The following is a 20,958-nucleotide window of genomic DNA, read 5'->3' as shown; positions in this document are numbered from 1 at the left end:
TGATAATGACTTGATTACATTCATCACAGGAAAAGTTATAAAATGATGAAAATGCTTCCTTTTTATCGTTGCTTTCATTTTTAATGCAAGGTTGTAAAGACTGTGGCTTTGGGACATTTAATGATCAGAAACGTGGCGTCTGTCGACCCTGGACAAAGTATGTATAATTTCCTTTAGTTTATTGAATAAAGAATCTTGGTTAGGCCAGGTGTGGTGGCTCACTCCTGTAATCCCAGCACTTTGGGAGGCCGAGGAGGGTGGATCACGAGTCAGGAGTTCGAGACCAGCCTGACCAACATGGTGGAACCCCATCTCTATTAAAAATAGAAAAATTGGCCAGAGTGGTGGTGCATATCTATAATCCCAGCTACTTGGGAGGCTGAGGCAGGAGGACTGCTTGAACCCAGAAGTTGGAAACCAGCCTCAGCAACAAAGTGAGACTCTGTCTCTACAAAAAATCAAAAAATTAGCCAGGTGTAATGGCACACGCCTGTTGTCCCAGCTGTATGGAAGGCTGATGAGGCAGGAGGATCACCTGAGTCCCAGAGGTTGGGGCTGCAATGAGCTATGATCGCACCATTGCCCTCCAGAGCAGAGACCCTGTCTCAAGAAAAAGGAAAAGAGTTGCCCGTGGAACTTTGAAACTGTCGGCCTCTTCTCTGTTTCCTTCTCATTTCTTTGCTGCCTCTTACCTTCTCTGAGTGATCAGCCCACCTCCATGTTGTTCAATGCCAGCCCCTAGAATGACACAGAAGAAAGTAACAATTGCTCATTACCCTCCAAAATGTGGCACACACTTGGGCACACAAGGCCATCACAGGTGGTAAAAAGCCAATGGTATACGAGAGAAAGTGACCATTGATTTGTGGGACCAGAACTCACACTGTGGTCTGTGGATAGGTGCTGGTCCACAAATGGCTTGTCTTGTGCCCCTGTCAACAGTGGTGTAGGGTTAGAGAATAAGCGTTTAGAAACTTTTAAGGCAAATTGGCGGAGTAATGTGTCTGTTGACTAAGAATAAAACTTTGGGCATTGTATTTTTATGTCTCTGCTCTTTTTCTGTTTGCTTTTTCTTACTAGGAAATCATTTTTGTTATTTTACATTTTCATTTTTATTGTATTTTAAAAGTGTATTGGTTTGTAACAGATGGGAAAGTGACTTTTTTGGAGAGAAAATAAAGTGTTTTAAAACAGGAATCATGGTATCCATCTGCTTTTGTCATTTATAATTTATCAGCATTGGAGTGGCTGACAAATGGATTCATGATACACAAGAAAAGTATTGACCATTTTCTCAGACTTAGCTGAATTCTCTCTTTGGAAAGTAGCTTTTTTAAAAAGATCTGTTTTTTTATTGTTTTGTTTTTGAGACGGAGTTTCACTCCTCTTGTCCAGGCTGGAGTGCAATGGTACGTACTCGGCTCACTGTAACCTCCACCTCCTGGGTTCAAGCCATTCTCCTGCCTTGGCCTCCCGAGTAGCTGGGATTACAGGTGTGCATCACCACGCTGGCTAAATTTTTTGTATGTGTAGTAGAGATGGGGATTCACCGCATTGGCTAGGCTGGTCTTGAACTCCTGACCTCAAGTGATCCAGTGCTGGGATTATAGGCCTGAGCCACTGCACCCAGCTGGAAAGTGGCTTTTTGAAAAAGGTCTTTCAGTACAAATTGTTCAGAGTTGTTAAGTGAGTCTGTGTGGAAAGTGGGTTTGAACTGGGCTCTGGAGGATGGGTGGATTTGGGGTAGGTAAAGGACCGAGGGGAAGGTGTAGCAGCAACAGCAACAATGATGGCGATGATGGTGGTGATGACGATGATGACAGCTACCCTTTACTCCGTGTGTCAGACGTGCAAGAGGGTGTCACTGACTCTCTCACTCATTTGTTCCTTGAAATAGTTCTGGCAGCACGTACAACCCTAATTTTGCAGATGAGAAAACTGAGGCTTAGGAAGATTTCTTTTTCTTTTTTTCTTTCTTTTTTTTGGTTTGAGAAAGAGTCTTGCTGTGTTGCCCAGGCTGGAGTGCAGTGGTGTGATCCTGGCTAACTGTAACCTCCGCCTCCTGGGTTCAAGCAATTCTCCTGCCTCAGCCTCCTGAGTAGCTGGGACTGCAGGAGTGTGCCACCATGCCCGACTAATTTTTCCTATTTTTAGTAGAGACAGGGTTTCACTCTGTTAGCCAGGATGGTCTCGATCTCCTGACCTTGTGATCTGCCCATCTCAGCCTCCCAAAATGCTGGGATTACAGGCGTGAGCCACCGCAACTGGCTTTTTTTTTTTCTGAGGTGCAGTTTCCCTCTGTTGCCCAGATTGGCGTGCAGTGGCACAATCTCACCTCATTGCGACCTCTGCCTCCGGGGTGCAAGTGATTCTCCCACCTCAGCCTCCCCCGTAGCTGGGATTACAGGCATCCGCCATCAGGCCTGGCTATTTTTTTTTTTGTATTTTTTAATAGAGACAGTTTCACCATGTTGGCCAGGTTGGTCTCAAACTCCTGACCTAAGGTGATTTACCCACCTTGGCCTCCCAAAGTTCTGAGATTAAGGTGTGAGCCACCATGCCTGGGTTAGAGAGATTTCTTAACTTGCCCAAAGTCATTTTGTAAAGCAAGAGACCGAGGGCTCAAACCCTGGTTTGTCTGATGCTGGTGATGGACCCTCTAACCCTATGCTGTCCTTTATCTGTGCTGGAGATGGTCAAGTCCAATTAAGAAGTTGGGGGTGAGAGACTAACCAGGCAAAACAGCCTGAACTGAGCTGTCACCGAATAGAAGGAAGCCACGGAAAGCTGCAGGGAGCCAGATGGTCAAGTGGAAGTTTTTCAAAACATCTTTGAATTGCCTGCAAACCCAGACCCACGTATCTTTTTCACTAGGCTACTTCATTGGGTGAAAAATGAAAAAGTTTTAAATCGGAATCCTCTGGACCTAAGTTAATTATTTAAACCTTTTTCATTGAACTGTCAAAGCTGCTCTTTGGATGGCAAGTCTGTGCTTGTACATGGGACGAAGGCAAGGGACGTGGTCTGTGGACAGTCTTCAGCCGACCTCTCTCCAGGAGCATCCTCTGTGACCCCGCCTGCCCCTGCAAGAGAGCCAGGTATCTGGGCTATGCCATTAAATCAAAATGAATATCTTTTTTTTTGTTTTTGTTTTTTTTGAGATGGAGTCTTGCTCTGTCACCCAGGATGGAGTGCAGTGTTATGATCTTGGCTCACTGCAACCTCCGTCTCCTGGGTTCAAACAATTCTCCTGCCTCAGCCTCCAGAGTAGCTGGGATTACAGGCACATGCCACCATGTCCAGCTAATTTTTGTGTTTTTGGTGGAGATGGGGTTTCACCATGTTGACCAGACTGCTCTTGAACTCCTGACCTCAAGTGATCCACCTGCCTCAGCCTCCCAAAGTGCTGGGATTACACACATGAGCCACTGCGGCCAGCCTCAAAGGGAGTATCTTATGGTGATTCGAGATTGTATCTAAATCGCCCCAATATCGTGATGTCTCACGTCTCCACCTACAACAGGCACCTCCCAGGTGCATTTGTTCCTGTATCCTGCCCTCAGGGACCCAGCAGTTTTCTCCCAGGCATTTGTTATTCAGTCTGAGATACACATTTGTAAGCAGTGCCAGAGGACACTTCATCCAAACAGAATCTATACTTTTATCAATGCCAAGGAAAGGGGATTTTAGGGCCCCATATACATATATATACTTTTTTTTTTTTTTTTGAGAGAGAGCGAGCTTTGTCGCCCAGGCTGGAGTGCAGTGACGTGATCTTGGCTCACTGCAACCTCTGCCTCCCAGGTTCAAGCGATTCTCCTGACTCAGCCTCCTGAGTAGCTGGGATTACAGTTGCCCATCACCACGCCCAGCTAATTTTTGTATTTTTAGTAGAGACGGTGTTTCGCCATATTGACCAGGCTGGTTTCGAACTCCTGACCTCAGGTGATCTGCCCACCTCAGCCTCCCAAAGTGCTGGGATTACAGGCGTGAGCCACTGCACCCAGCCATTAAGTTTCTTTCTTTCTTTCTTTTTTATTTTTATTTTTTGAGATGGAGTCTCTCTTTGTCCCCCAGGCTGGAGTGCAGTGACACAATCTCGGCTCACTTCACCCTCCACCTCCTGCGTTTCAAGCGATTCTCCTGCCTTATCCTCCTGAGTAGCTGGGATTACAGGCACCCACCACCATGCCCAGCTAATGTTTGTATTTTCAGTAGAGATGGGTTTCACTATGTTGGCCAGGTTGGTCTTGAACTCCTGACCCTAAGTGATCCACCCTCCTTGGCCTCCCAAAGTGTTGGGATTACAGGTGTGAACCACCATGCCCAGCCTTTTAAAAAGTTTTCTAAGTTTACTACATTAGCAGTTTGGAGCTGTCTAAAGCTCTGAATCTTCTCATGCTTAGGAGTTTACCAATGTAAATATACACATGAGTGTATGAGCGTCAGTACATTTCTGCATTCATTTCTCCCTTGGCTCTGTTTTGCAGGACGCAGTCCGCAGATCGTCTCCTTCTTTCTTGCGTTGACGTCGGCTGCGGTGCTGTTCCTGCTGTTCTTCCTCGTGCTCCGTTTCTCTGTTGTTAAACAGGGCAGAAGGAAACTCCTGTATATATTCAAACAACGTGAGTAACATAATCATATTAGGGCTCTAACAAGGCAAGGCTTTTTATAGTAGAAAGGAAAAGATGATTTTTAAAAAATTTATAGAAATGAGGTTCATATAGCCCAGTGGTTATCGAGCAGGGGCAGTTTTGTCTCTGGCAATATTTGCAGTGTCTGGAGACAGTTGTGATGGTCACTACTTGGTGGCGGTGGTAGTTGGGGGCTATTGGCACCTAGTAAGTAGAGGCCAGTGATGCTGCTAAACTCCCACAATGCACAGGGCAGCCTCCCAGCAAAGAATGGTGCTGCCTCAAATGTCAATAGTGCTGAATGGAGAAAGCTTGGGTATAGTAGAGAACACCCCAGTTCTAGAAAAATGACAGATTTAAATACGCTGCAGCCTTGGATTATTCTGTGTGTACGTGCGTGTAGAGGATACTGGCAAAGAAGAATCAGAAAACCATGTTCCCCCCATGTCCCTCTGGTTGATAAATGGGCTTAAATTGAGTTTAGACCCATATTTGAGGAAGGCAGAGAGAACAAAGAGGGAGTTTGAAGGGGTTTAACAAAATGGACTGGCCAGGCGCTATGGTTCACGCCTGTAATTCCAGCACTTTGGGAGGCTGAGGCAGACAGATTGCCTGAGCTCAGGAGTTCGAGACAAGCCTGGGCAACATGGTGAAACCCGTCTCTACTAAAATACCAAAAAATTAGCTAGGCATGGTGGGCACCTGTAGTCCCAGCTACTCGGGAGGCTGAGGCAGGAGAATCACTTGAACCTGGGAAGTGGAGGTTGCAGTGAGCCGAGATGGTGCCACTGCACTCCAGCCTGGGTGACAGAGTGAGACTCCGTCTCCCCTACCCACCCATTAAAAGGACTATTACAGCATCAATATGGATTACATGAAAAATTTCAATAATGAATTTCATTCATTCATTTGTTCAACAAGATATTATTTCTATAAGGCACTCAGAAAGTGCCTGGCACAGTCAGCACCCACTAGACAAAAGCCATTGATAATTATTTGAAAAAGTATATAGAAGGAGGACAATCTGTTTTTTGTCTTTATGGATGATAGAACGAGACATAACAGGCTTAATAAGACTCAATACGAGACATTTAATAAAAGGAGCTTTTTGAGAGCAAAACCAAAACAACATATAAGATCAGAATGTGTCTATTTGGAGGTTGTTAAAAGATATATGCAGAAAAATCATTAGTAAAGTTTTGTTTTGTTTTGTTTTGAGATGGAGTTTCGCTTTTCTTGCCCAGGGCTGGAGTGCAGTGGTGCGATGTCAGCTCACCACAACCTCCACTTCCCGGGTTCAAGCGATTCTCCTGCCTCAGACTCCTGAGTAGCTGGGATTACAGGTATGCACCACCATGCCTGGCTAATTTTGTATTTTTAGTAGAGACAGCGTTTTTCCATGTTGGTCAGGCTGGTCTCGAACTCCCGACCTCAGGTGATCTGCCCGACTTGGCCTCCCGAAGTTCTGGGATTGCAGGTGTAAGCCACCACGCCTGACTTCTATACACTCTTTTATTGAATGATGACATCATTATTTACCTATTCTAATATTGATGGATACTGGGATCATTTCCAGCTTGGGGTTATTACATGCAATGACATTTGAATATTTTTGTCTATGGATCTCAGCACATGTAAACACGTGTTTCTGGTTTTGTTTTGTTTTGTTTTTTAACCTAGGAATAACATTGCTGAGATACAAGGAACATGTGTCTTGGTCTTGAATATGCCCAACTGTTTTCCAAAGTGACTGGAGCCCATTTACACTCCCCTGGCAGGAATGCGGTTCCTTTTACTCCATATCCCCTGATAACTCTTGGTGTCATCAGACTATTTTTGTCCATACGGTGTGTAGATAGTGATCTCATTGTGGTTTTAACTTGCATTTACTGATTGCGAGTGAGGTTAGATGCCTTTTCATGTTATTATGCTTATTTGGATTTCCTCTTTAGTGATTTGCCTGATCGAGTCTTTTGAATATTTTCTTATAGGGTTTTCTGTCCTTTTCTTACTAATGTATAGGAAATTTTTAGTCTGTTGTTCATGAGCTGCAAATATCTTTTCCTATTTTGTGGTTTGCTCTTTTATTATTTTTTTTTTGAAATGGAGTCTTGCTCTGTCACCAGGCTGGAGAGCAGTGATATGATCTCAGCTCACCACAACCTCCGCCTCCCAGGTTCAAGCAATTTTCCTGCCTCAGCCTCCCAAGTAGCTAGGACTATAGGCACTTGCCACCACTCCCGGCTAATTTTTTTTTTTTTTTTTTTTTTGTATTTTTTAGTAGAGACAGGGTTTCACCAGGTTAGCCAGGACGGTCTTGATCTCCTGACCTTGTGATCCGCCCGCCTTGGCCTCCCATAGTGCTGGGATTACAGGTGTGAGCCACTGTGCCCGGCCTGTGGTTTGCTCTTTCATTCTCTTTTTGAGGTCTACACTTCCAATTTAAACCTCTAAGCTCTCACTTAAGCCTGATTTCAGTTTTGTCTTTTGGTTTTTTGAGACAGGGTCTCACTGTCACTCAGGCTGACGTGCAATGGTGCGATCACGGCTCACTGCAGCCTCAAACTCCAGAGCTCAAGCAATCCTCCTGCCTCAGCCTACTGAGTAGCTGGGACTACAGGTGCCTACCATCACACTCATCAGCTAATTTTTAATTGATTTTTAATTTTTTGGTAAAGACTAGGTCTCACTATGTTGTCCAGGCCAGTCTTAAACTGCTGGGCTCAAGCGGTTCTTCCGCCTTGGCTTCCCAAAGTGCTGGACTTCATCCTGATTTAAAGGACTACTTCTGCAACAAAGTTCTGTATAAAATGCTTTTCAAAAGTATTTATGAGTAACTAATGAGTTTCAATGGAACTGTAATCCATTTTAGAAAAAAGTTTTAGGTCATTCAAAAGAACTTTTAATTTTGACGTAATTATAGATTCACAGGAATTTGCCAAGACAGGAACATCTCTCATGCCATTTATGGGTTCCATCCTCCAGTACGATGGCAAAGCAGGAAACTGACATTGGCACAGTGTGCGTATGTAGCTGCGTGTCCTTTTATGACACATGTGGAGCTGTACAAACCAGCACAATAAAATCAGAACTGTCCATCACTGGAGAGGGTTCCTCCCTCTACGCCTTTCTAGTCCGGTCCACTCCCCCTCCCTGCCTTCCCCTGGCAACCACTTATCTGTCTTCCATCTCTACACTTTTGTTATTTTAGGAATGTTGTCTAAACAGCCGGCGCAGTGGCTTACGCCTGTAATCCTAGCACTTTGGGAGGCCAAAGTGGGCGGATCACGAGGTCAGGAGTTTGAGACCAACATGGTGAAAACCCATCTCTACTAAAAATACAAAAATTAGCTAGGGATGGTGACGTGCACCTATAGTCCCAGTTACTAGGGAGGCTGAGGTGGGAGAATCACTTGAGGTTGCAGTGTGCTGAGATTGTGCCACTCCACTCCAGCCTGGTGACAGAGCAAGACTCTGTATCTAAAAAAAAAAAAGGAATGTTGTATAAATAGAATCACATGGTATGTGTTAAGGTAAATCACAGAGAGAGAGAGAGGCTCTCTGAAAGAATAATTTTTTCAGGAGTAGCATTGCAATGGGAATACAGTAGGTGTATTCAGGGAGGTAAAAGTGACAAGAATTTTTAAAAGAAAAAATGAGGGGCTGGGGTCAGTGACTCATGCCTGTAATCCCAGCACTTTGAGAGGCTGAGGTGGGCAAATCACCTGAACTCAGGAGTTCAAGACCAGTCTGGCCAACATGGTGAAACCCCATCTCTACCAAAAATACAAAAAATTAGCCCTGCCTGATGGCGCGTGCCTGCAATCCCAGCTACTCAGGAGGCTGAGGCAGGAGAATCACTTGAACCTGGGAGGCAGAGGTTGCAGTGAGCTGAGATCGCGCCACTGCACTCCATGCTGGGTGGCAGCGCGAGACTCCGTCTCCTAAAAGAAAAGCCGAGGAGGGTTACGTAAGTTTTTTTGAAACAATTATCCTTAGCTAAAACCTCAGAAGTATTTTTTTGTGTGTAAGGTACAGTAGCCTTTATACAAGGTTGTGGTTTCTCTTGCTGCAACCTCTGCTTCCAGGGTTCAAGCGATTCTTGTGCCTCAGCCTCCTGAGTAGCTGGGATTACAGGAGCCTGCCACCATGCCTCACTATAGTACAGACAGGGTTTTGCCATGTTGGCCAGGCTGGTCTTGAACTCCTGGCCTTATGTGACCTGCCCACCTCGGCCTCCCAAAGTGCTGGTATTATAGGCATGAGCCACCACACCTGGCCCATTTGTCAGGGTTTTGACACAAGTTACTCCATTTTGATTCTGACAACACTCACAAACATGAACTCTGTATTTTCAGCTGCTCCCCATCACTTGCATTACTGCCTGATCTCCACCTCCTGAAAGATCAGCAGCGGCATTAGATTCTCGTAGGAGCACAAACCCTAATGTGAACTGCGCATGTGAGGGATCTGGGTTGCACGCTCCTTATGAGAATCTAACGCCTGATGATCTGTCGCTGTCTCCCATCACCCCCAATGGGATTGTCTAGTTGCAGGTAAACAAGCTCAGGGCTCTCTCTGATTCAACATTGTGGGGAGTCGTATAATTATTTCATTACATATTACAATATTATAATGATAGAAATAAAGTGCACAATGAATACAAGGCACTTGAATCATCATGAAACCATCCTTTTCCCCAGTCCATGGAAAAACTGTCTTCCACAAAACTGGCCCCTGGTGTCAAAAAGATGGAGGACCTCTGCCATATACCACTGTAGTCTACAAACACTGTGCACTTAAGTAAATTAAATTTATTTAAAATGTTTTCTTTCTTCAGCTTACTGCATGTAATGTTTTAATTCATAAACTTTATTTTTTCTGAAGTAGTGTCTGTTGCTCAGGCTGAAATGCAGTGGCAAAATCTTGGCTCACTGCAGCCTCCACCTCCCAGGTTCAAGTGATTCTCCTGCCTCAGCACCCCAAGTAGCTGGGACTACAGGCAGCTGCCACCACACCCGGCTAATTTTTGTATTAGTGATGGGGGTTCATCACTAATTCACCATGTTGGCCAGGCTGGTCTCAAACTCCTGAGCTCTGGTAATCTGCCCACCACAGCCTCCCAAAGTGCTGGGATTACAGGTGTGAGCCACTGCACCCGGCCTATCAACTTAAAAAATTTCTTGTAACTTTTTGACTGTTTTGTAATAACTCTTAGCTTAAGACATAAGCACATTGTACATCTGTACAAAAATATTTTCTCTTTATTTCCTTATTCTGTAAGCTTTTATCTATTTAAAAATTTTTAAATTGTTTTTTACTTTTTAAACTTTTTTTGTGAAACACACATATTAGCCTAGACCTACACAGAGTCGGTGTCTGCCACCTCCATGTCTTGTCCCATTGGAAGGTCTTCAGGGCAAAAACATGCAAGTGACGGTCATCTCCTATGAGAACAACATCTTCTAGAATACCTCCCAGAGGACCTGCCTGAAGTTGTTTTACAATTAACTGTTTTTTGTTTTTTTTTGAGATGGAGTCTTGCTCTGTCCCCCAGGCTGGAGTGCAATGGCACGATCTCGGCTCACTGCCACCTCTGCCTCCTGGATTCAAGTGATTCTCCTGTCTCAGCCTCCCGAGTAGCTAGGATTACAGGTGCACGCCGCCACACCTAGCTAATTTTTGGTACTTTAGTAGAGATGGGGTTTCACCATGTTGCCCAGGCTAGCCTCAAACTCCTGAGCTCTGGCAATCCACCCGCCTTGGCTTTCCAAAGTGCAGTGATTATAGGCGTGAGCCATCATTCCCGGCCTTAACTGGTTTTACATATATATATATATACACACACACATACATATACACACACACACACACAGACATGTATACATATACATATGTGTGTGTGTAGAAGGAATATACTCTAAAATAACTATAAAAAGTATAGTAGAGTAAATCCATAAACTACTAACATAGTCATTTATTGTCATTGTCAAGTATTATGTGCTGTACATAATTGCATATGTACAACTGGAAGCTTAGCAGGTTTTTACATCAGGATCACCACAAACGTGAGCAATGAGTTGTGCTGCAATGTTATGATGTTTGGACATCACTTGGCAATAGCAACTTTTCAGCTCCACTATAATCTTATGGGACTATGATCATATATGCAGTCTGTTTTTGATTAAAACATCATTATATGCTGTATGATTGTATTCCAATCCATGAACATGGTATGTCTCTCCATTTATTTATATATTTTAAAATTTCTTTCACCAACATTTTGTAGTTTTCACTTTGCAACTTCTGTATATGTTTTGTTAGATTTAGGCCTAAGTAAAAAAACTTTTTTTTTGAAGACAAGGTCTTTCTTGATGTATTACCCAGGCTGGAGTGCAGTGGCATGATCATGGTTCACTGCAACCTCAGCCTCCTGGGCTCAAGCTATCCTCCCACTTCAGCCTCCAGAGTATCTGAGACCATAGGCATGTGCCACCACCCCTGGCTAATTTTAAAATTTTTTGTAGAGACAGCATCTTGCTGTGTTACCCAGACTGGTCTAGAATTCCTGGACTCAAGTGATCCTCCTGCCTTGGCCCCCATAGTACTGGGATTATAGGTGTGAGCCCCCACACCCAATTTCTGGATCCAGTTTAGATCTTGTATTTTCTCAGGGTTCTTCTTTCATCACTCTAAGGAAGGAGGGAGGATGGTAGCTTTTTACGGCTAGGCAGGGGTGGAGGATGCTTGGGTTCTGTGCTACACCTCCTGGAGAGTGAGGGTCTCCTTGTTATTGCTAGACATGTGTGAGTTCTGGCTCCCACTAGGCCTCCTCTGACACTACCCCAGGAAGAAGGGGGAGATGAGCCTTAATCCACAATGAGGGAGGAAGTCCAGGCTCTCTACTGAGTCTTTCCTGGTGGACTTGCAGGTGGGGCCACTGTGTTTTGTGTCATGTTTTGTTGGGATTAAGTGGTTATTGCCTAGAAGTTTTTAGTCTTGCTATACTGCCCCTTTCCTAGTCTCATAACTAGAGAGTGAGTACAAGCTCTTCTTAGTTTTTTTGTGTGTGTATTTTTTGAGACAGAGTCTTGCTCTGTTGCCCAGGCTGGAGTGCAGTGGTGCAATCTTGGCTCACTGCAACCTCCTCCTCCCAGGTTCAAGCAAGTCTCCTGCCTCAGCCGCCTGAGTTAGCTAGGATTACAGGTGTGTGCCACCATGTCCAGCTAATTTTTGTGCTTTTAGTAGAGACAGGGTTTTACCACGTTGACCAAGCTGGTCTTGAACTCCTCACCTCAGACGATCTGCCCACCTTGGCTTCCCAAGTGCTGGGATTACAGGCGTGAACCACCGCGCCCGGCCTCTTTTTGGTTTTTGTTTTGTCTAGACCACTGGCGTTTTTAGGTTGCCGGCTTCTCTAGCTTCCTACTCTGGGGGATAATGAGGCAGAAAGAAAACCCAGGAAACCTATTGCCATGTTGTTCCTTGGGTCCTGAGATCCTGAGCCAATTGGCCTTCCTCTCTGCCTTTCGGAGTCTTCAGCATCCAGGTTATCAGCTGTACTCAGCAGGACAAATATGGAAAGCATGACATCTCAATCTTTCCAGAAGAGATCTCCGTTCTGAAATTCATCTTTGGAACAATTTCAAAAAGCATCCCATTAGTAATTTTTGAACATCTTGCCAGTTTTTTATAAGTTCTAGGAGATGGTGTGGTTATCTGGGTTGGATTATTTTTTATAGCGACAAGCATATGAAATTGGGGTAGGACTTTTTGCCTTGCCAGTCTGTAAATTAATAACTGCTTAGGATTGAAAATTGCTGAGGAGTAACACAAATACTTCACCCTAAAACGTAAACAAAAACCTGGCCACTCAGGCACAAATCAGTTCTTGGTTCCTAACGGATGGAAGTAGTGGGAATACCTTTGCACTTGTGGAGCCATAGCATTGCGTTCCGAAGAAGCCACAGGAACTCGAATCTAAGTAACCCTCAAGATGAAAATGTGTGCTGCTGAATTGAAACTGGAGCGATGATTGGGATATGGCTAATATTTTATGCTTTCATGATTCATGCTTAAGACTTTTTTTTTTTTAGCTAATGTAGAAAATAAAAGAAATAGTTCTTACAGACCAATAAAAATATTTGGTAAAAGGAAACAAATTTCAAATAATCTCTAGAGGAAGTTCATCCTTGCTGTTACCTCTCTTGTGGATGAGTTTGTTAAAATTATGTTGATGATGATTTTTTTGAGACAGAGTTTCGCTCTTGTCACCCAGGCTGAACTGCAATGGCACAATCTTGACTCACTGCAAACTCTGCCTCCTGGGTTCAAGTGATTCTCTTGCCTCAGCCTCCCAAGTAGCTGGGATTACAGGTGCCCGTCACCACACCCAGCTAATTTTTGTATTTTTAGTAGAGATGGGTTTTGCCATGTTGGCCAGGCTGATCTCAAACTCCTGACCTCAGGTGATCTGCCCACCTCAGCCTTCCAAAGTGCTGGGATTACGGGCATGAACCACCGTGCCTGGCTGAGTTTGTTAAAATTAAAGGAGAGAATGTTTGCTGCTTAGAGATGTTCTGTAGATGTAATTTATGGAAAATAAGTGTTAAATGATTCAAATAAATAATAAAATATATATATCTTAAATTTTCTTTTTTAGCATTTATGAGACCAGTACAAACTACTCAAGAGGAAGATGCCTGTAGCTGCCGATTTCCAGAAGAAGAAGAAGGAGGACGTGAACTGTGAAATGGAAATCAATAGGGCTATTGGAACTTTCTCGAAAAGAAGCAAGGAAATACAAGTCATCCCACTATCACATCTTTCTAAAATGAAGAAGACCATCCTAGATAATACCCAGGATTACCCCCCAACACACGTTTTTTTCTAAGTGCTAATGAGTTGGCCTTTAAAAATGTACCATTTTTTTTTTTTTTTTTTTTGACAGAGTCTTTCTCACTCCGTCACCCAGGCTGGAGTGCAGTGGCACCATCATGGCTCCCTGCGGCCTTGACCTCCAGGAGCTCAAGTGATCCTCCCGCCTCAGTCTCCTGAGTAGCTGGAACTATAAGCAAGAGCCACCACATCTGACTAATTTTTTCGTTTTTTGTGTTTTTATTGGTAGAGATGGCATTGTTGTCCAGGCTGGTCTCAAACTCCTGGGCTCACTTTGGCCTCTCAAAGTGCTGGGATTATGGACATGAGTTGCTATGCCTGGCCAAAAAAATGTACCACTTTTAACAGAACAGACAGGAGGGGACAGAGCTCGTGGTTAAAAAAAAAAAGCATTTTCTAGATACCACTTAACAGGCTTGAGCTAGTTTTTTCAAAATCCAAAGAAAATGATAGTTTAAATTCAATTATGTAGGCCAGTGGTCCAACTACAATTACAATCAAAATCAATGCAGGCTTGTTTTTTGGTGCTAATATGACATATGACAATAAGCCACAAGGTGCAGTAAGCACCCCAACTAAAATTCCCATTGGTTCTGTCATTTAACATGACATGCTCCACTGTCAGGGGAAGTATGAGCAGAGTGCCTGCGGTTGGGGTCAAGGGCAAGAAAACCTCAGGCCTTGAGGAAGGTTTGGAAAGAGTTCAAGTGTCTGCGTATCCTGTGGTTCCCTCCATCCTCACACCTTCTGCCTTTGTCCTGCTCCCTTTTAAGCCAGGTTACTTTCTAAACGTTCTTAACTTTTAACGTAATAGTTGATACAGAAGCCAATAAATGAACCACATATGACAGGTATGAAGTACAGTGAAAAAGTGAACACCTGTGAGCTCATAGCCCTACCGCAGCACTAGAGCAGGGCCGCCGAACTCTCATGGCCAAACCTGGTGCACTATTTGCCTTTGTTTGTTTGTTTGCTTGAGACAGAGTCTTGCTATGTTGCCCAGGCTGGAATGCAGTGGCTATTCACAGGCATGATCATAGCACACTTTAGCCTTAAACTCCTGGGCTCAAGTGATCCATCTGCCTCAGCCTCCCAAGTAGCTGGGATTACAGGTGCGAACCACCTGGCATGGCTGCCATTGTTTGGCTTATGAACTAAGGATAGCTTTTTTTTGAGACAGGGTCTCGCTCTGTCACCCAGGCTGGAGTACAGTGGTGCGATCTTGGCTCACTGCAACCTCCGCCTCCTGATTCAAGCAATTCTCGTGCCTCAGCTTCCAGACTAGCTGGAATTACAGGTGTATACCACTGCACCTGACTAATTTTTATGTTTTTAGTAGAGATGGGGCTTTGCCATGTTGGCCAGACTGGTCTCAAACTCCTGGCCTCAAGTGATTCCCCCAACTCAGCCTCCCACCATGCTGGGCTTATAGGGATGAGCCACTGGGCCCGGCCAGCTTTTACATTTGTAAGTGGTTTAAAAGTAATCAAAAGAAGAATAATAGCTTATAGCACATAAAATTATGTAAAACAGAAATTTCAGAGTCAATAGGTAAAGTCCTACTGGAACACAGCCACATGCATTTATTTATGTACTAAGACTGGCTTTGCACTACAAAAGCAGTGTTGAGTAGGTGTCACAGACGCCACAGACCATGAATACTTAGTATCTGAATTCTTACAGGGTGAAAGTAAAGGTCAGAGCCACCATCCATATGTTGCTTTCCCTGCTCACCTTCTGCCCATCCCCAGGCAACCTCTCTTAGGAATTTTGAGTCTATCTTTCCCTTGCCTAAAAAAATCATTTATCATATAAATTATGTATCCTAAAACTATGTTATTTCATTTTGCTTGTTTTTGAGCTTTATGAAAATTGTATTGGGCTATATGGAGACTTCTGTGACTTGCCTGAATCACTCAAAATTATATTTATAGGACTCACTGCGGCCAGGCGCGGTGGCTCACACCTGTAATTCCAGCACTTTGAGAGGCTGAGCCAGGTGGATCACCTGAGGTCAGGAGTTCGAGACCAGACTGGCCAACATGGTGAAACCCCGTCTCTACAAAAATTACAAAAATTAGCTAGGCATGGTGGTAGGTGCCTGTAATCTACTTAGGAGGCTGAGGCAGGAGAATTGCTTGAACCAGGGAGGCAAAGGTTGCAGTGAGCCGAGATTGTTCCACTGCACTCCAGCCTGGGCAACAGAGCGAAACTCTGTCTCAAAAGAAAAAAAAAGACTCATTGCGTTATTGTGTGTAGCTTCAGTGCATTCATCTTGACTGCTGCAGATATGTCATGAAATATAGATCCATTCTCTACCAAGAGACATTTGGGTTATTTAAAGGTGTTTTGCAATCATGGGCAACGTTGTCATGGATGCTATTTTTTGAATCTCCTGTGCAGAAGCGTCTCCAGGGAAAGTTTCTGAAAGTGGAATTGCTGGGTCTTAGGACATGTGATGCTCAACTTTATGAGCTGGTGCCTATATCAGTTAGGACATGCTGAGTTATGCACAAATAACAAATAATTCCCCAACTCTTAATGGATTACAACAAAACAACAAAGGTGTATTTCCTTTTTTTTTTTTTTGAGATAGAGTCTCGCTCTGTCTCCCAGGCTGGAATGCAGTGGTGCAATCTTGGCTCACTGCAACTTCAGCCTCCTGAGTTTAAGTGATCCTCCTGTCTCAGCCGCCGGAGTAGCTGAGACCACAGGCATGTGCCAACATGCCTGGCTAATTTTTGTACTTTTAGTAGAGATGGGGTTTCACCGTGTTAGACAGGCTGGTCTTGAACTCCTGACCTCAGGTGATCTGCCCACTTTGGCCTTCCAAAGTGCTGGGATTACAGGAGTGAGCCACCACACGCTGTCATTTCTTACACTTTTGTATGACGTGCCTATCACAAGCTTGTGGTGCCTCTGTCCCATGTTATTTTACTCCGGGGTTTAAGGGGAGGGAGAAGCTACTCTTTGGAACACTGGGCATCGCATGGCAAATGGATATCTGTCACTTCTGCTCCTATTTAGTTCTTTCTACTGTAACCTTTAGAGCAAATCACGCAGTCAAGCCAGGCATCAGTAGGGCAGAAAAGTATAATCTTTATTTATTTATTTTTATTTATTTATTTATTTCTTATGACGGAGTTTCGCTATTGTTGCCCAGGCTGGAGTGCAATGGTGCGATCTCGGCTCACTGCAACCTCCACCTCCAGGGTTCAAGCGAGTCTCCTGCCTCAGCCTCCTGAGTAGCTTACAGGCATGTGCCACCACACCCGGCTAGAAAAGCATAATCTTTAAATAGGGATGAGGAGAAAACATTTCTGAACAATAGTCTACTGCAGCGCCAAGCTGTTCTTCAAAGTGCCTGTCCTCATGCACCCCTGTCAGTCACATAAGTGTCCTGAGTGTCATGTGAGTAACCCACTAATCCATCTCCTTGCTAACCCCTAGTATTATCAGATGCCCTTAATTTTGCCAATCCAGTGGGTATAAAATGAGATCTCACTGTGGTCTTATTTTGCATTTGCTTGGTTACTGATGAGTAGCTTATCACATGTTTATATACCATCTGTGTTCATTTTTTTAAATAAAATGCTTGCTCATGCTTTTTCGCCCATTTGAAAAAAAACTTGGGGCTGGGTGTGATGGCTCACGCCTATGGTCCCAGCACTTTGAGAGGCCGAGGCAGGCGGATCACTTGAGCCTTGGCAACATGGTGAAACCCTGTCTTTACCAAAAATACAAAAATTAGCTGGGTGTGGTGGTGTGCACCTGTAATCCCAGCTACTCAGGAGGCTCGCTTGAGCCCAGGAGGCAGAGGTTACAGTGAGCCGAGACCGCGTCACTGCACTTCAGCCTGGGCAACAGAGTAAGACCTTGTCTCAAAAAACAAACACATAAACAAAGACAAAGCAAAACAAAACAAAAAACCAAATGTGTTTCTTTGTCCTGATTCCTAAAAGGTCTTTATGTATACTAGATAATAATCTTTTGTTAGTTAAAAAAATATCTCCTTTGTGGCAGGGCACAGTGGCTCACACCTGTAATCCTAGCACTTTGGGAGGCCAAGGTAGGTGCATCATCTGAGGTCAGGAGTTCGAGACCAGCCTGGCCAACATGGTGAAACCCCGTCCTTACTAAATAAAGACAAAAATTAGACGGGCATGATGGCATATGCTTGTAATCCCAGCTATTTGGGAGGCTGAGGCAGGAGAATCGCTTGAACCCGGGAGGTGGAGGTTATAGTGAGTGGAGATTGTGCCATTGCACTCCAGCCTGGGCGACAGGGCAAGACTCTGTCTCAAAAAAAAAAAGAAAGAAAGAAAAAGAAATGTCTTGGTTATTCTTAGTTCTTTATTCTTCAATCTAGGTTTTAGAAGTTGAATTTGAAACGATTTTGATTGGAATTTCATCAAATCTACAGGTCAATTTAGGGAGCGTTGACAATTTTACCAATTGAGTCATTCATATGGTGTTCTGGTGAGAATAAAAACAATCACTGTCTGTACAATTCTTTTCCAATAGTAGGCAAAGCAAAGCTTAGGAAGTTTACTGGTGCCATTTCAGGAACAAACTAGGTGTGAATTTTTTTGTCTTTCCAAATCATGATGCTGTAAGTTCTAAAGTGATTTCTCCTCTTGGCTTTGGACACATGGTGTTTAATTACCTCCTGTTCACTATCTACAAACAGAAAGGGACTGGTCATGCCCCCAGGGTTAGGGCGTCCAAGATAACCGAGCGAGCCTCTCACGTGTCTTCGATTACAAACCGAAAATCCAGAGTTTATTCTGTGGATAAAGGAGGCTGTGTTTATGATACAGACAGTGATATTTTTATCATAGCCTATTTTGGTATAACGTGCAAAGCTATAAATGAAAAACACAGGAACTTGGCATGTGAGTCATCATTCCTCCTAAATGGTAATTAACAAGGAAGGAACATGGAGACTGAATAAAATGATCCCCTTCTGGGTTTAATTTAGAAAGTTCCATATTTAGGTTTAATAGAAACAGATGTAAATTTCTATGACAGAAACAAATTAGCCTATTTAGGGAAATACAAATTATAAATCATTTTCTAAATGCTAAAAACAAGCTCAGGTTTTTTTCAGGAGAAAGTTTTGAATTTTTTTCTTTAGTGGAAGATATCACCCTGATGGAAACTTTTGATGTGAGGGCGGATGACTACAAAAGTGGGCGTCTTTCTCTGCAGAAATGTTTCCATCTGTGGGTGAGAGGTGCCCACCACAGCCAGGGCAGGTTACGTGTACTCTCTGTGTGGTAGGGCTCGGAGAGCGATCATTATCCACGTTTTTATTTAAAGGACTCTCTAATCAAACACAAATAGATGATGTTCACAGAAAAAAAAAACAATAAGAATAAAAGACCTCATTTTAAAAAACTTTTTATAACTATTACAACATCAAATCATAAAGGCTGATCATGAAATAAAGTGCCATTCTTTGTAAACAATGGAAACGACAGAATCTTAGACGTTAGAGCCCAAGGATGCTGAAGATTTCCAGTTTGAGATTCCTTTTGTTTCCAACAATTGATTTATTAGTCACATAAAAATGAATGCTGTTGGCCGGGCGCGGTGGTTCACACCTGTAATCCCAGCACTTTGGAACGCCAAGGCTGGTGGTTCACATGAGGCCAAGAGTTCAAGACCAGCCTCGTCAACATGGTGAAACCTCGTCTCTACTAAAAATACAAAAACTAGCCAGGCATGGTGGCACACGTCTGTAATACCAGCTACTCAGGAGGCTAAGGCACGAGAATCACTTGAGCTTGGGAGGTGGAAGTGGCAGTGAGCTGAGATCATACTACTGCACTTCAGCCTGGGAGACTCTGTCTCAAGAAAAAACCAAAGAACGCTGTTTTCCCAGCTTGGGCAACATGGTAAAACCCCATCTCTACGAAAAAAAAAAAAAAATTAGCTGAGCATGATGGCTTATGCCTGTAGTTCCAGCTACTTGATGGGGGCTGAGGTGGGAGGATCGCTTGATCCCAGGAGGTTGAGGCTGCAGTAAACCATGAATGAAAATGTGAGACCTTGTCTCAAAAAAAAAAAAAAACCCAAAACCTGTTTTACAATATTGATTTAGATAGTTGTATTTAAAATTCACTGAACCGTTGAAGCCTTTCAAACACCAAGTCTTTTCCAAATTCATTGAAGGGGCAGATTCTGGCACATTCATTGAAGACACTGACTATGGGATACAAATGACTCCTCACGGAACTAGCAGCCATCAGGTGTCCACTCCGCACCAGGAACCATGTCAGGACAAGCACAAGGGTAAGCACTCACTTCCCACCTGGGAACTTTCATTCGAGGGGAATGACATGTCCAATCTGATAGGATCCACATCGGGGTACAAGATGCCTTCTCTAAGAGGACTCTTCATTCAACACAACGCCACCAAGCACCTACTAAGTGCCTGGAATGGGACTGTAAAAGGGGAGTGAGAGCAGCTGACCTCCCGGAGCTCACGGGGGGAACGGGGCAGCTGTGTGTCAGGGAGCTCCGCTGGAAGGGGTGAGAATAAGGGCAGGATGCAGAGGAGGCGATGCCTGTCCGGGCAGTGTGTTTCTCAGAAAGAGCCATGGGCCCCGGCACATGGGAGGGAGGGCTGGGGCTGAGACTGAGGAGAGGGGAAGGAAGCCACAGGGTGAGCAGGGACCAGAGAGCCAGATTTTATATGTTAAACCAAGAAACTCGGATTTGGCTGGCCGTGGTGGCTCATGCCTGTAATCCCGGCACTCTGGGAGGCCGAGGTGGGTGGATCATGAGGTCAGGAGATTGAGACAATCCTGGCTAACACGGCAAAACCCCGTGTCTACTAAAAATAAAATAAAAAAATAGCCAGGCATGGTGATGTGGCCTGTAGTCCCAGCCACTCATGAGGCTGAGGCAGAATTGCTTGAACCCAGGAGGCAGAGACAAAGAAGTACCGGTGATACCTCCCAGTGAGAGAACGCTACATTGCAGTGCAACATGGGTTCTTGGAGTAGAGTTATAAGCTCAAGTACAGGTTGCTCAGTTGAATTTGAACTTCAGATAGACAAGGAGTGCTTTCTCAGTATAAATATCCCCCATGCAGTGTTTGGGACATGTTGTTACTAAGAACTAACTGTTGTTTATCTGAAATTCAAATTTAACTGGTATCCTATATTTTTATTTGTGAAATTTAACAAACCTAGTTAAGGAGAGTCTTGGCTCTCTTTTAACAGGAGAAACTCGAGCGAGGCTGAGTGCAGATGTGAGAGAGAGTCCAGGATGAAGGTAGCTGTGAGGCAGAGAGGAAGAGGTCAGAGCTCAGAGAAGGGGCCAGGACCACAGTTTCCAGTTTAGTAGGAGGATGGGGCCAGCTGAGAGCAGATGCTGGTAGGCTACTGGGCTTGATGAGTGGTGGAGATTGGGGGGC

The 20,958-nt window shown here is 44.2% G+C and overlaps 1 protein-coding gene across 2 annotated transcripts in view; it reads left to right on the top strand.

Moving 5' to 3' along the window:
• The window catches only part of TNFRSF9 (TNF receptor superfamily member 9), a 32,474-nt gene extending 16,618 nt beyond the window's left edge, over positions 1-15,856 (top strand). For both annotated transcript variants that reach the window (XM_012473720.3, XM_064363202.1), the window contains exons 6-9: positions 91-157; positions 2,968-3,098; positions 4,491-4,625; positions 13,297-15,856. In XM_012473720.3, coding sequence (XP_012329143.2) covers positions 91-157; positions 2,968-3,098; positions 4,491-4,625; positions 13,297-13,385 — 422 coding nt within the window. In that variant the 3' untranslated portion in view covers positions 13,386-15,856. The remainder of the gene's footprint in view (positions 1-90; positions 158-2,967; positions 3,099-4,490; positions 4,626-13,296) is intronic.
• The last annotated feature ends 5,102 nt before the right edge of the window (positions 15,857-20,958 follow it).

Source organism: Aotus nancymaae, unplaced genomic scaffold (genome assembly GCF_030222135.1).
Source record: "Aotus nancymaae isolate 86718 unplaced genomic scaffold, 86718_ANA_hifiasm-v0.15.2.pri h1tg000053l, whole genome shotgun sequence".
In the NCBI taxonomy this organism is placed as follows: domain Eukaryota; kingdom Metazoa; phylum Chordata; class Mammalia; order Primates; family Aotidae; genus Aotus; species Aotus nancymaae.
The sequence above is the reverse complement of the archived record's forward strand: the minus strand, read 5'-3'. Positions and strand labels throughout refer to the sequence as shown.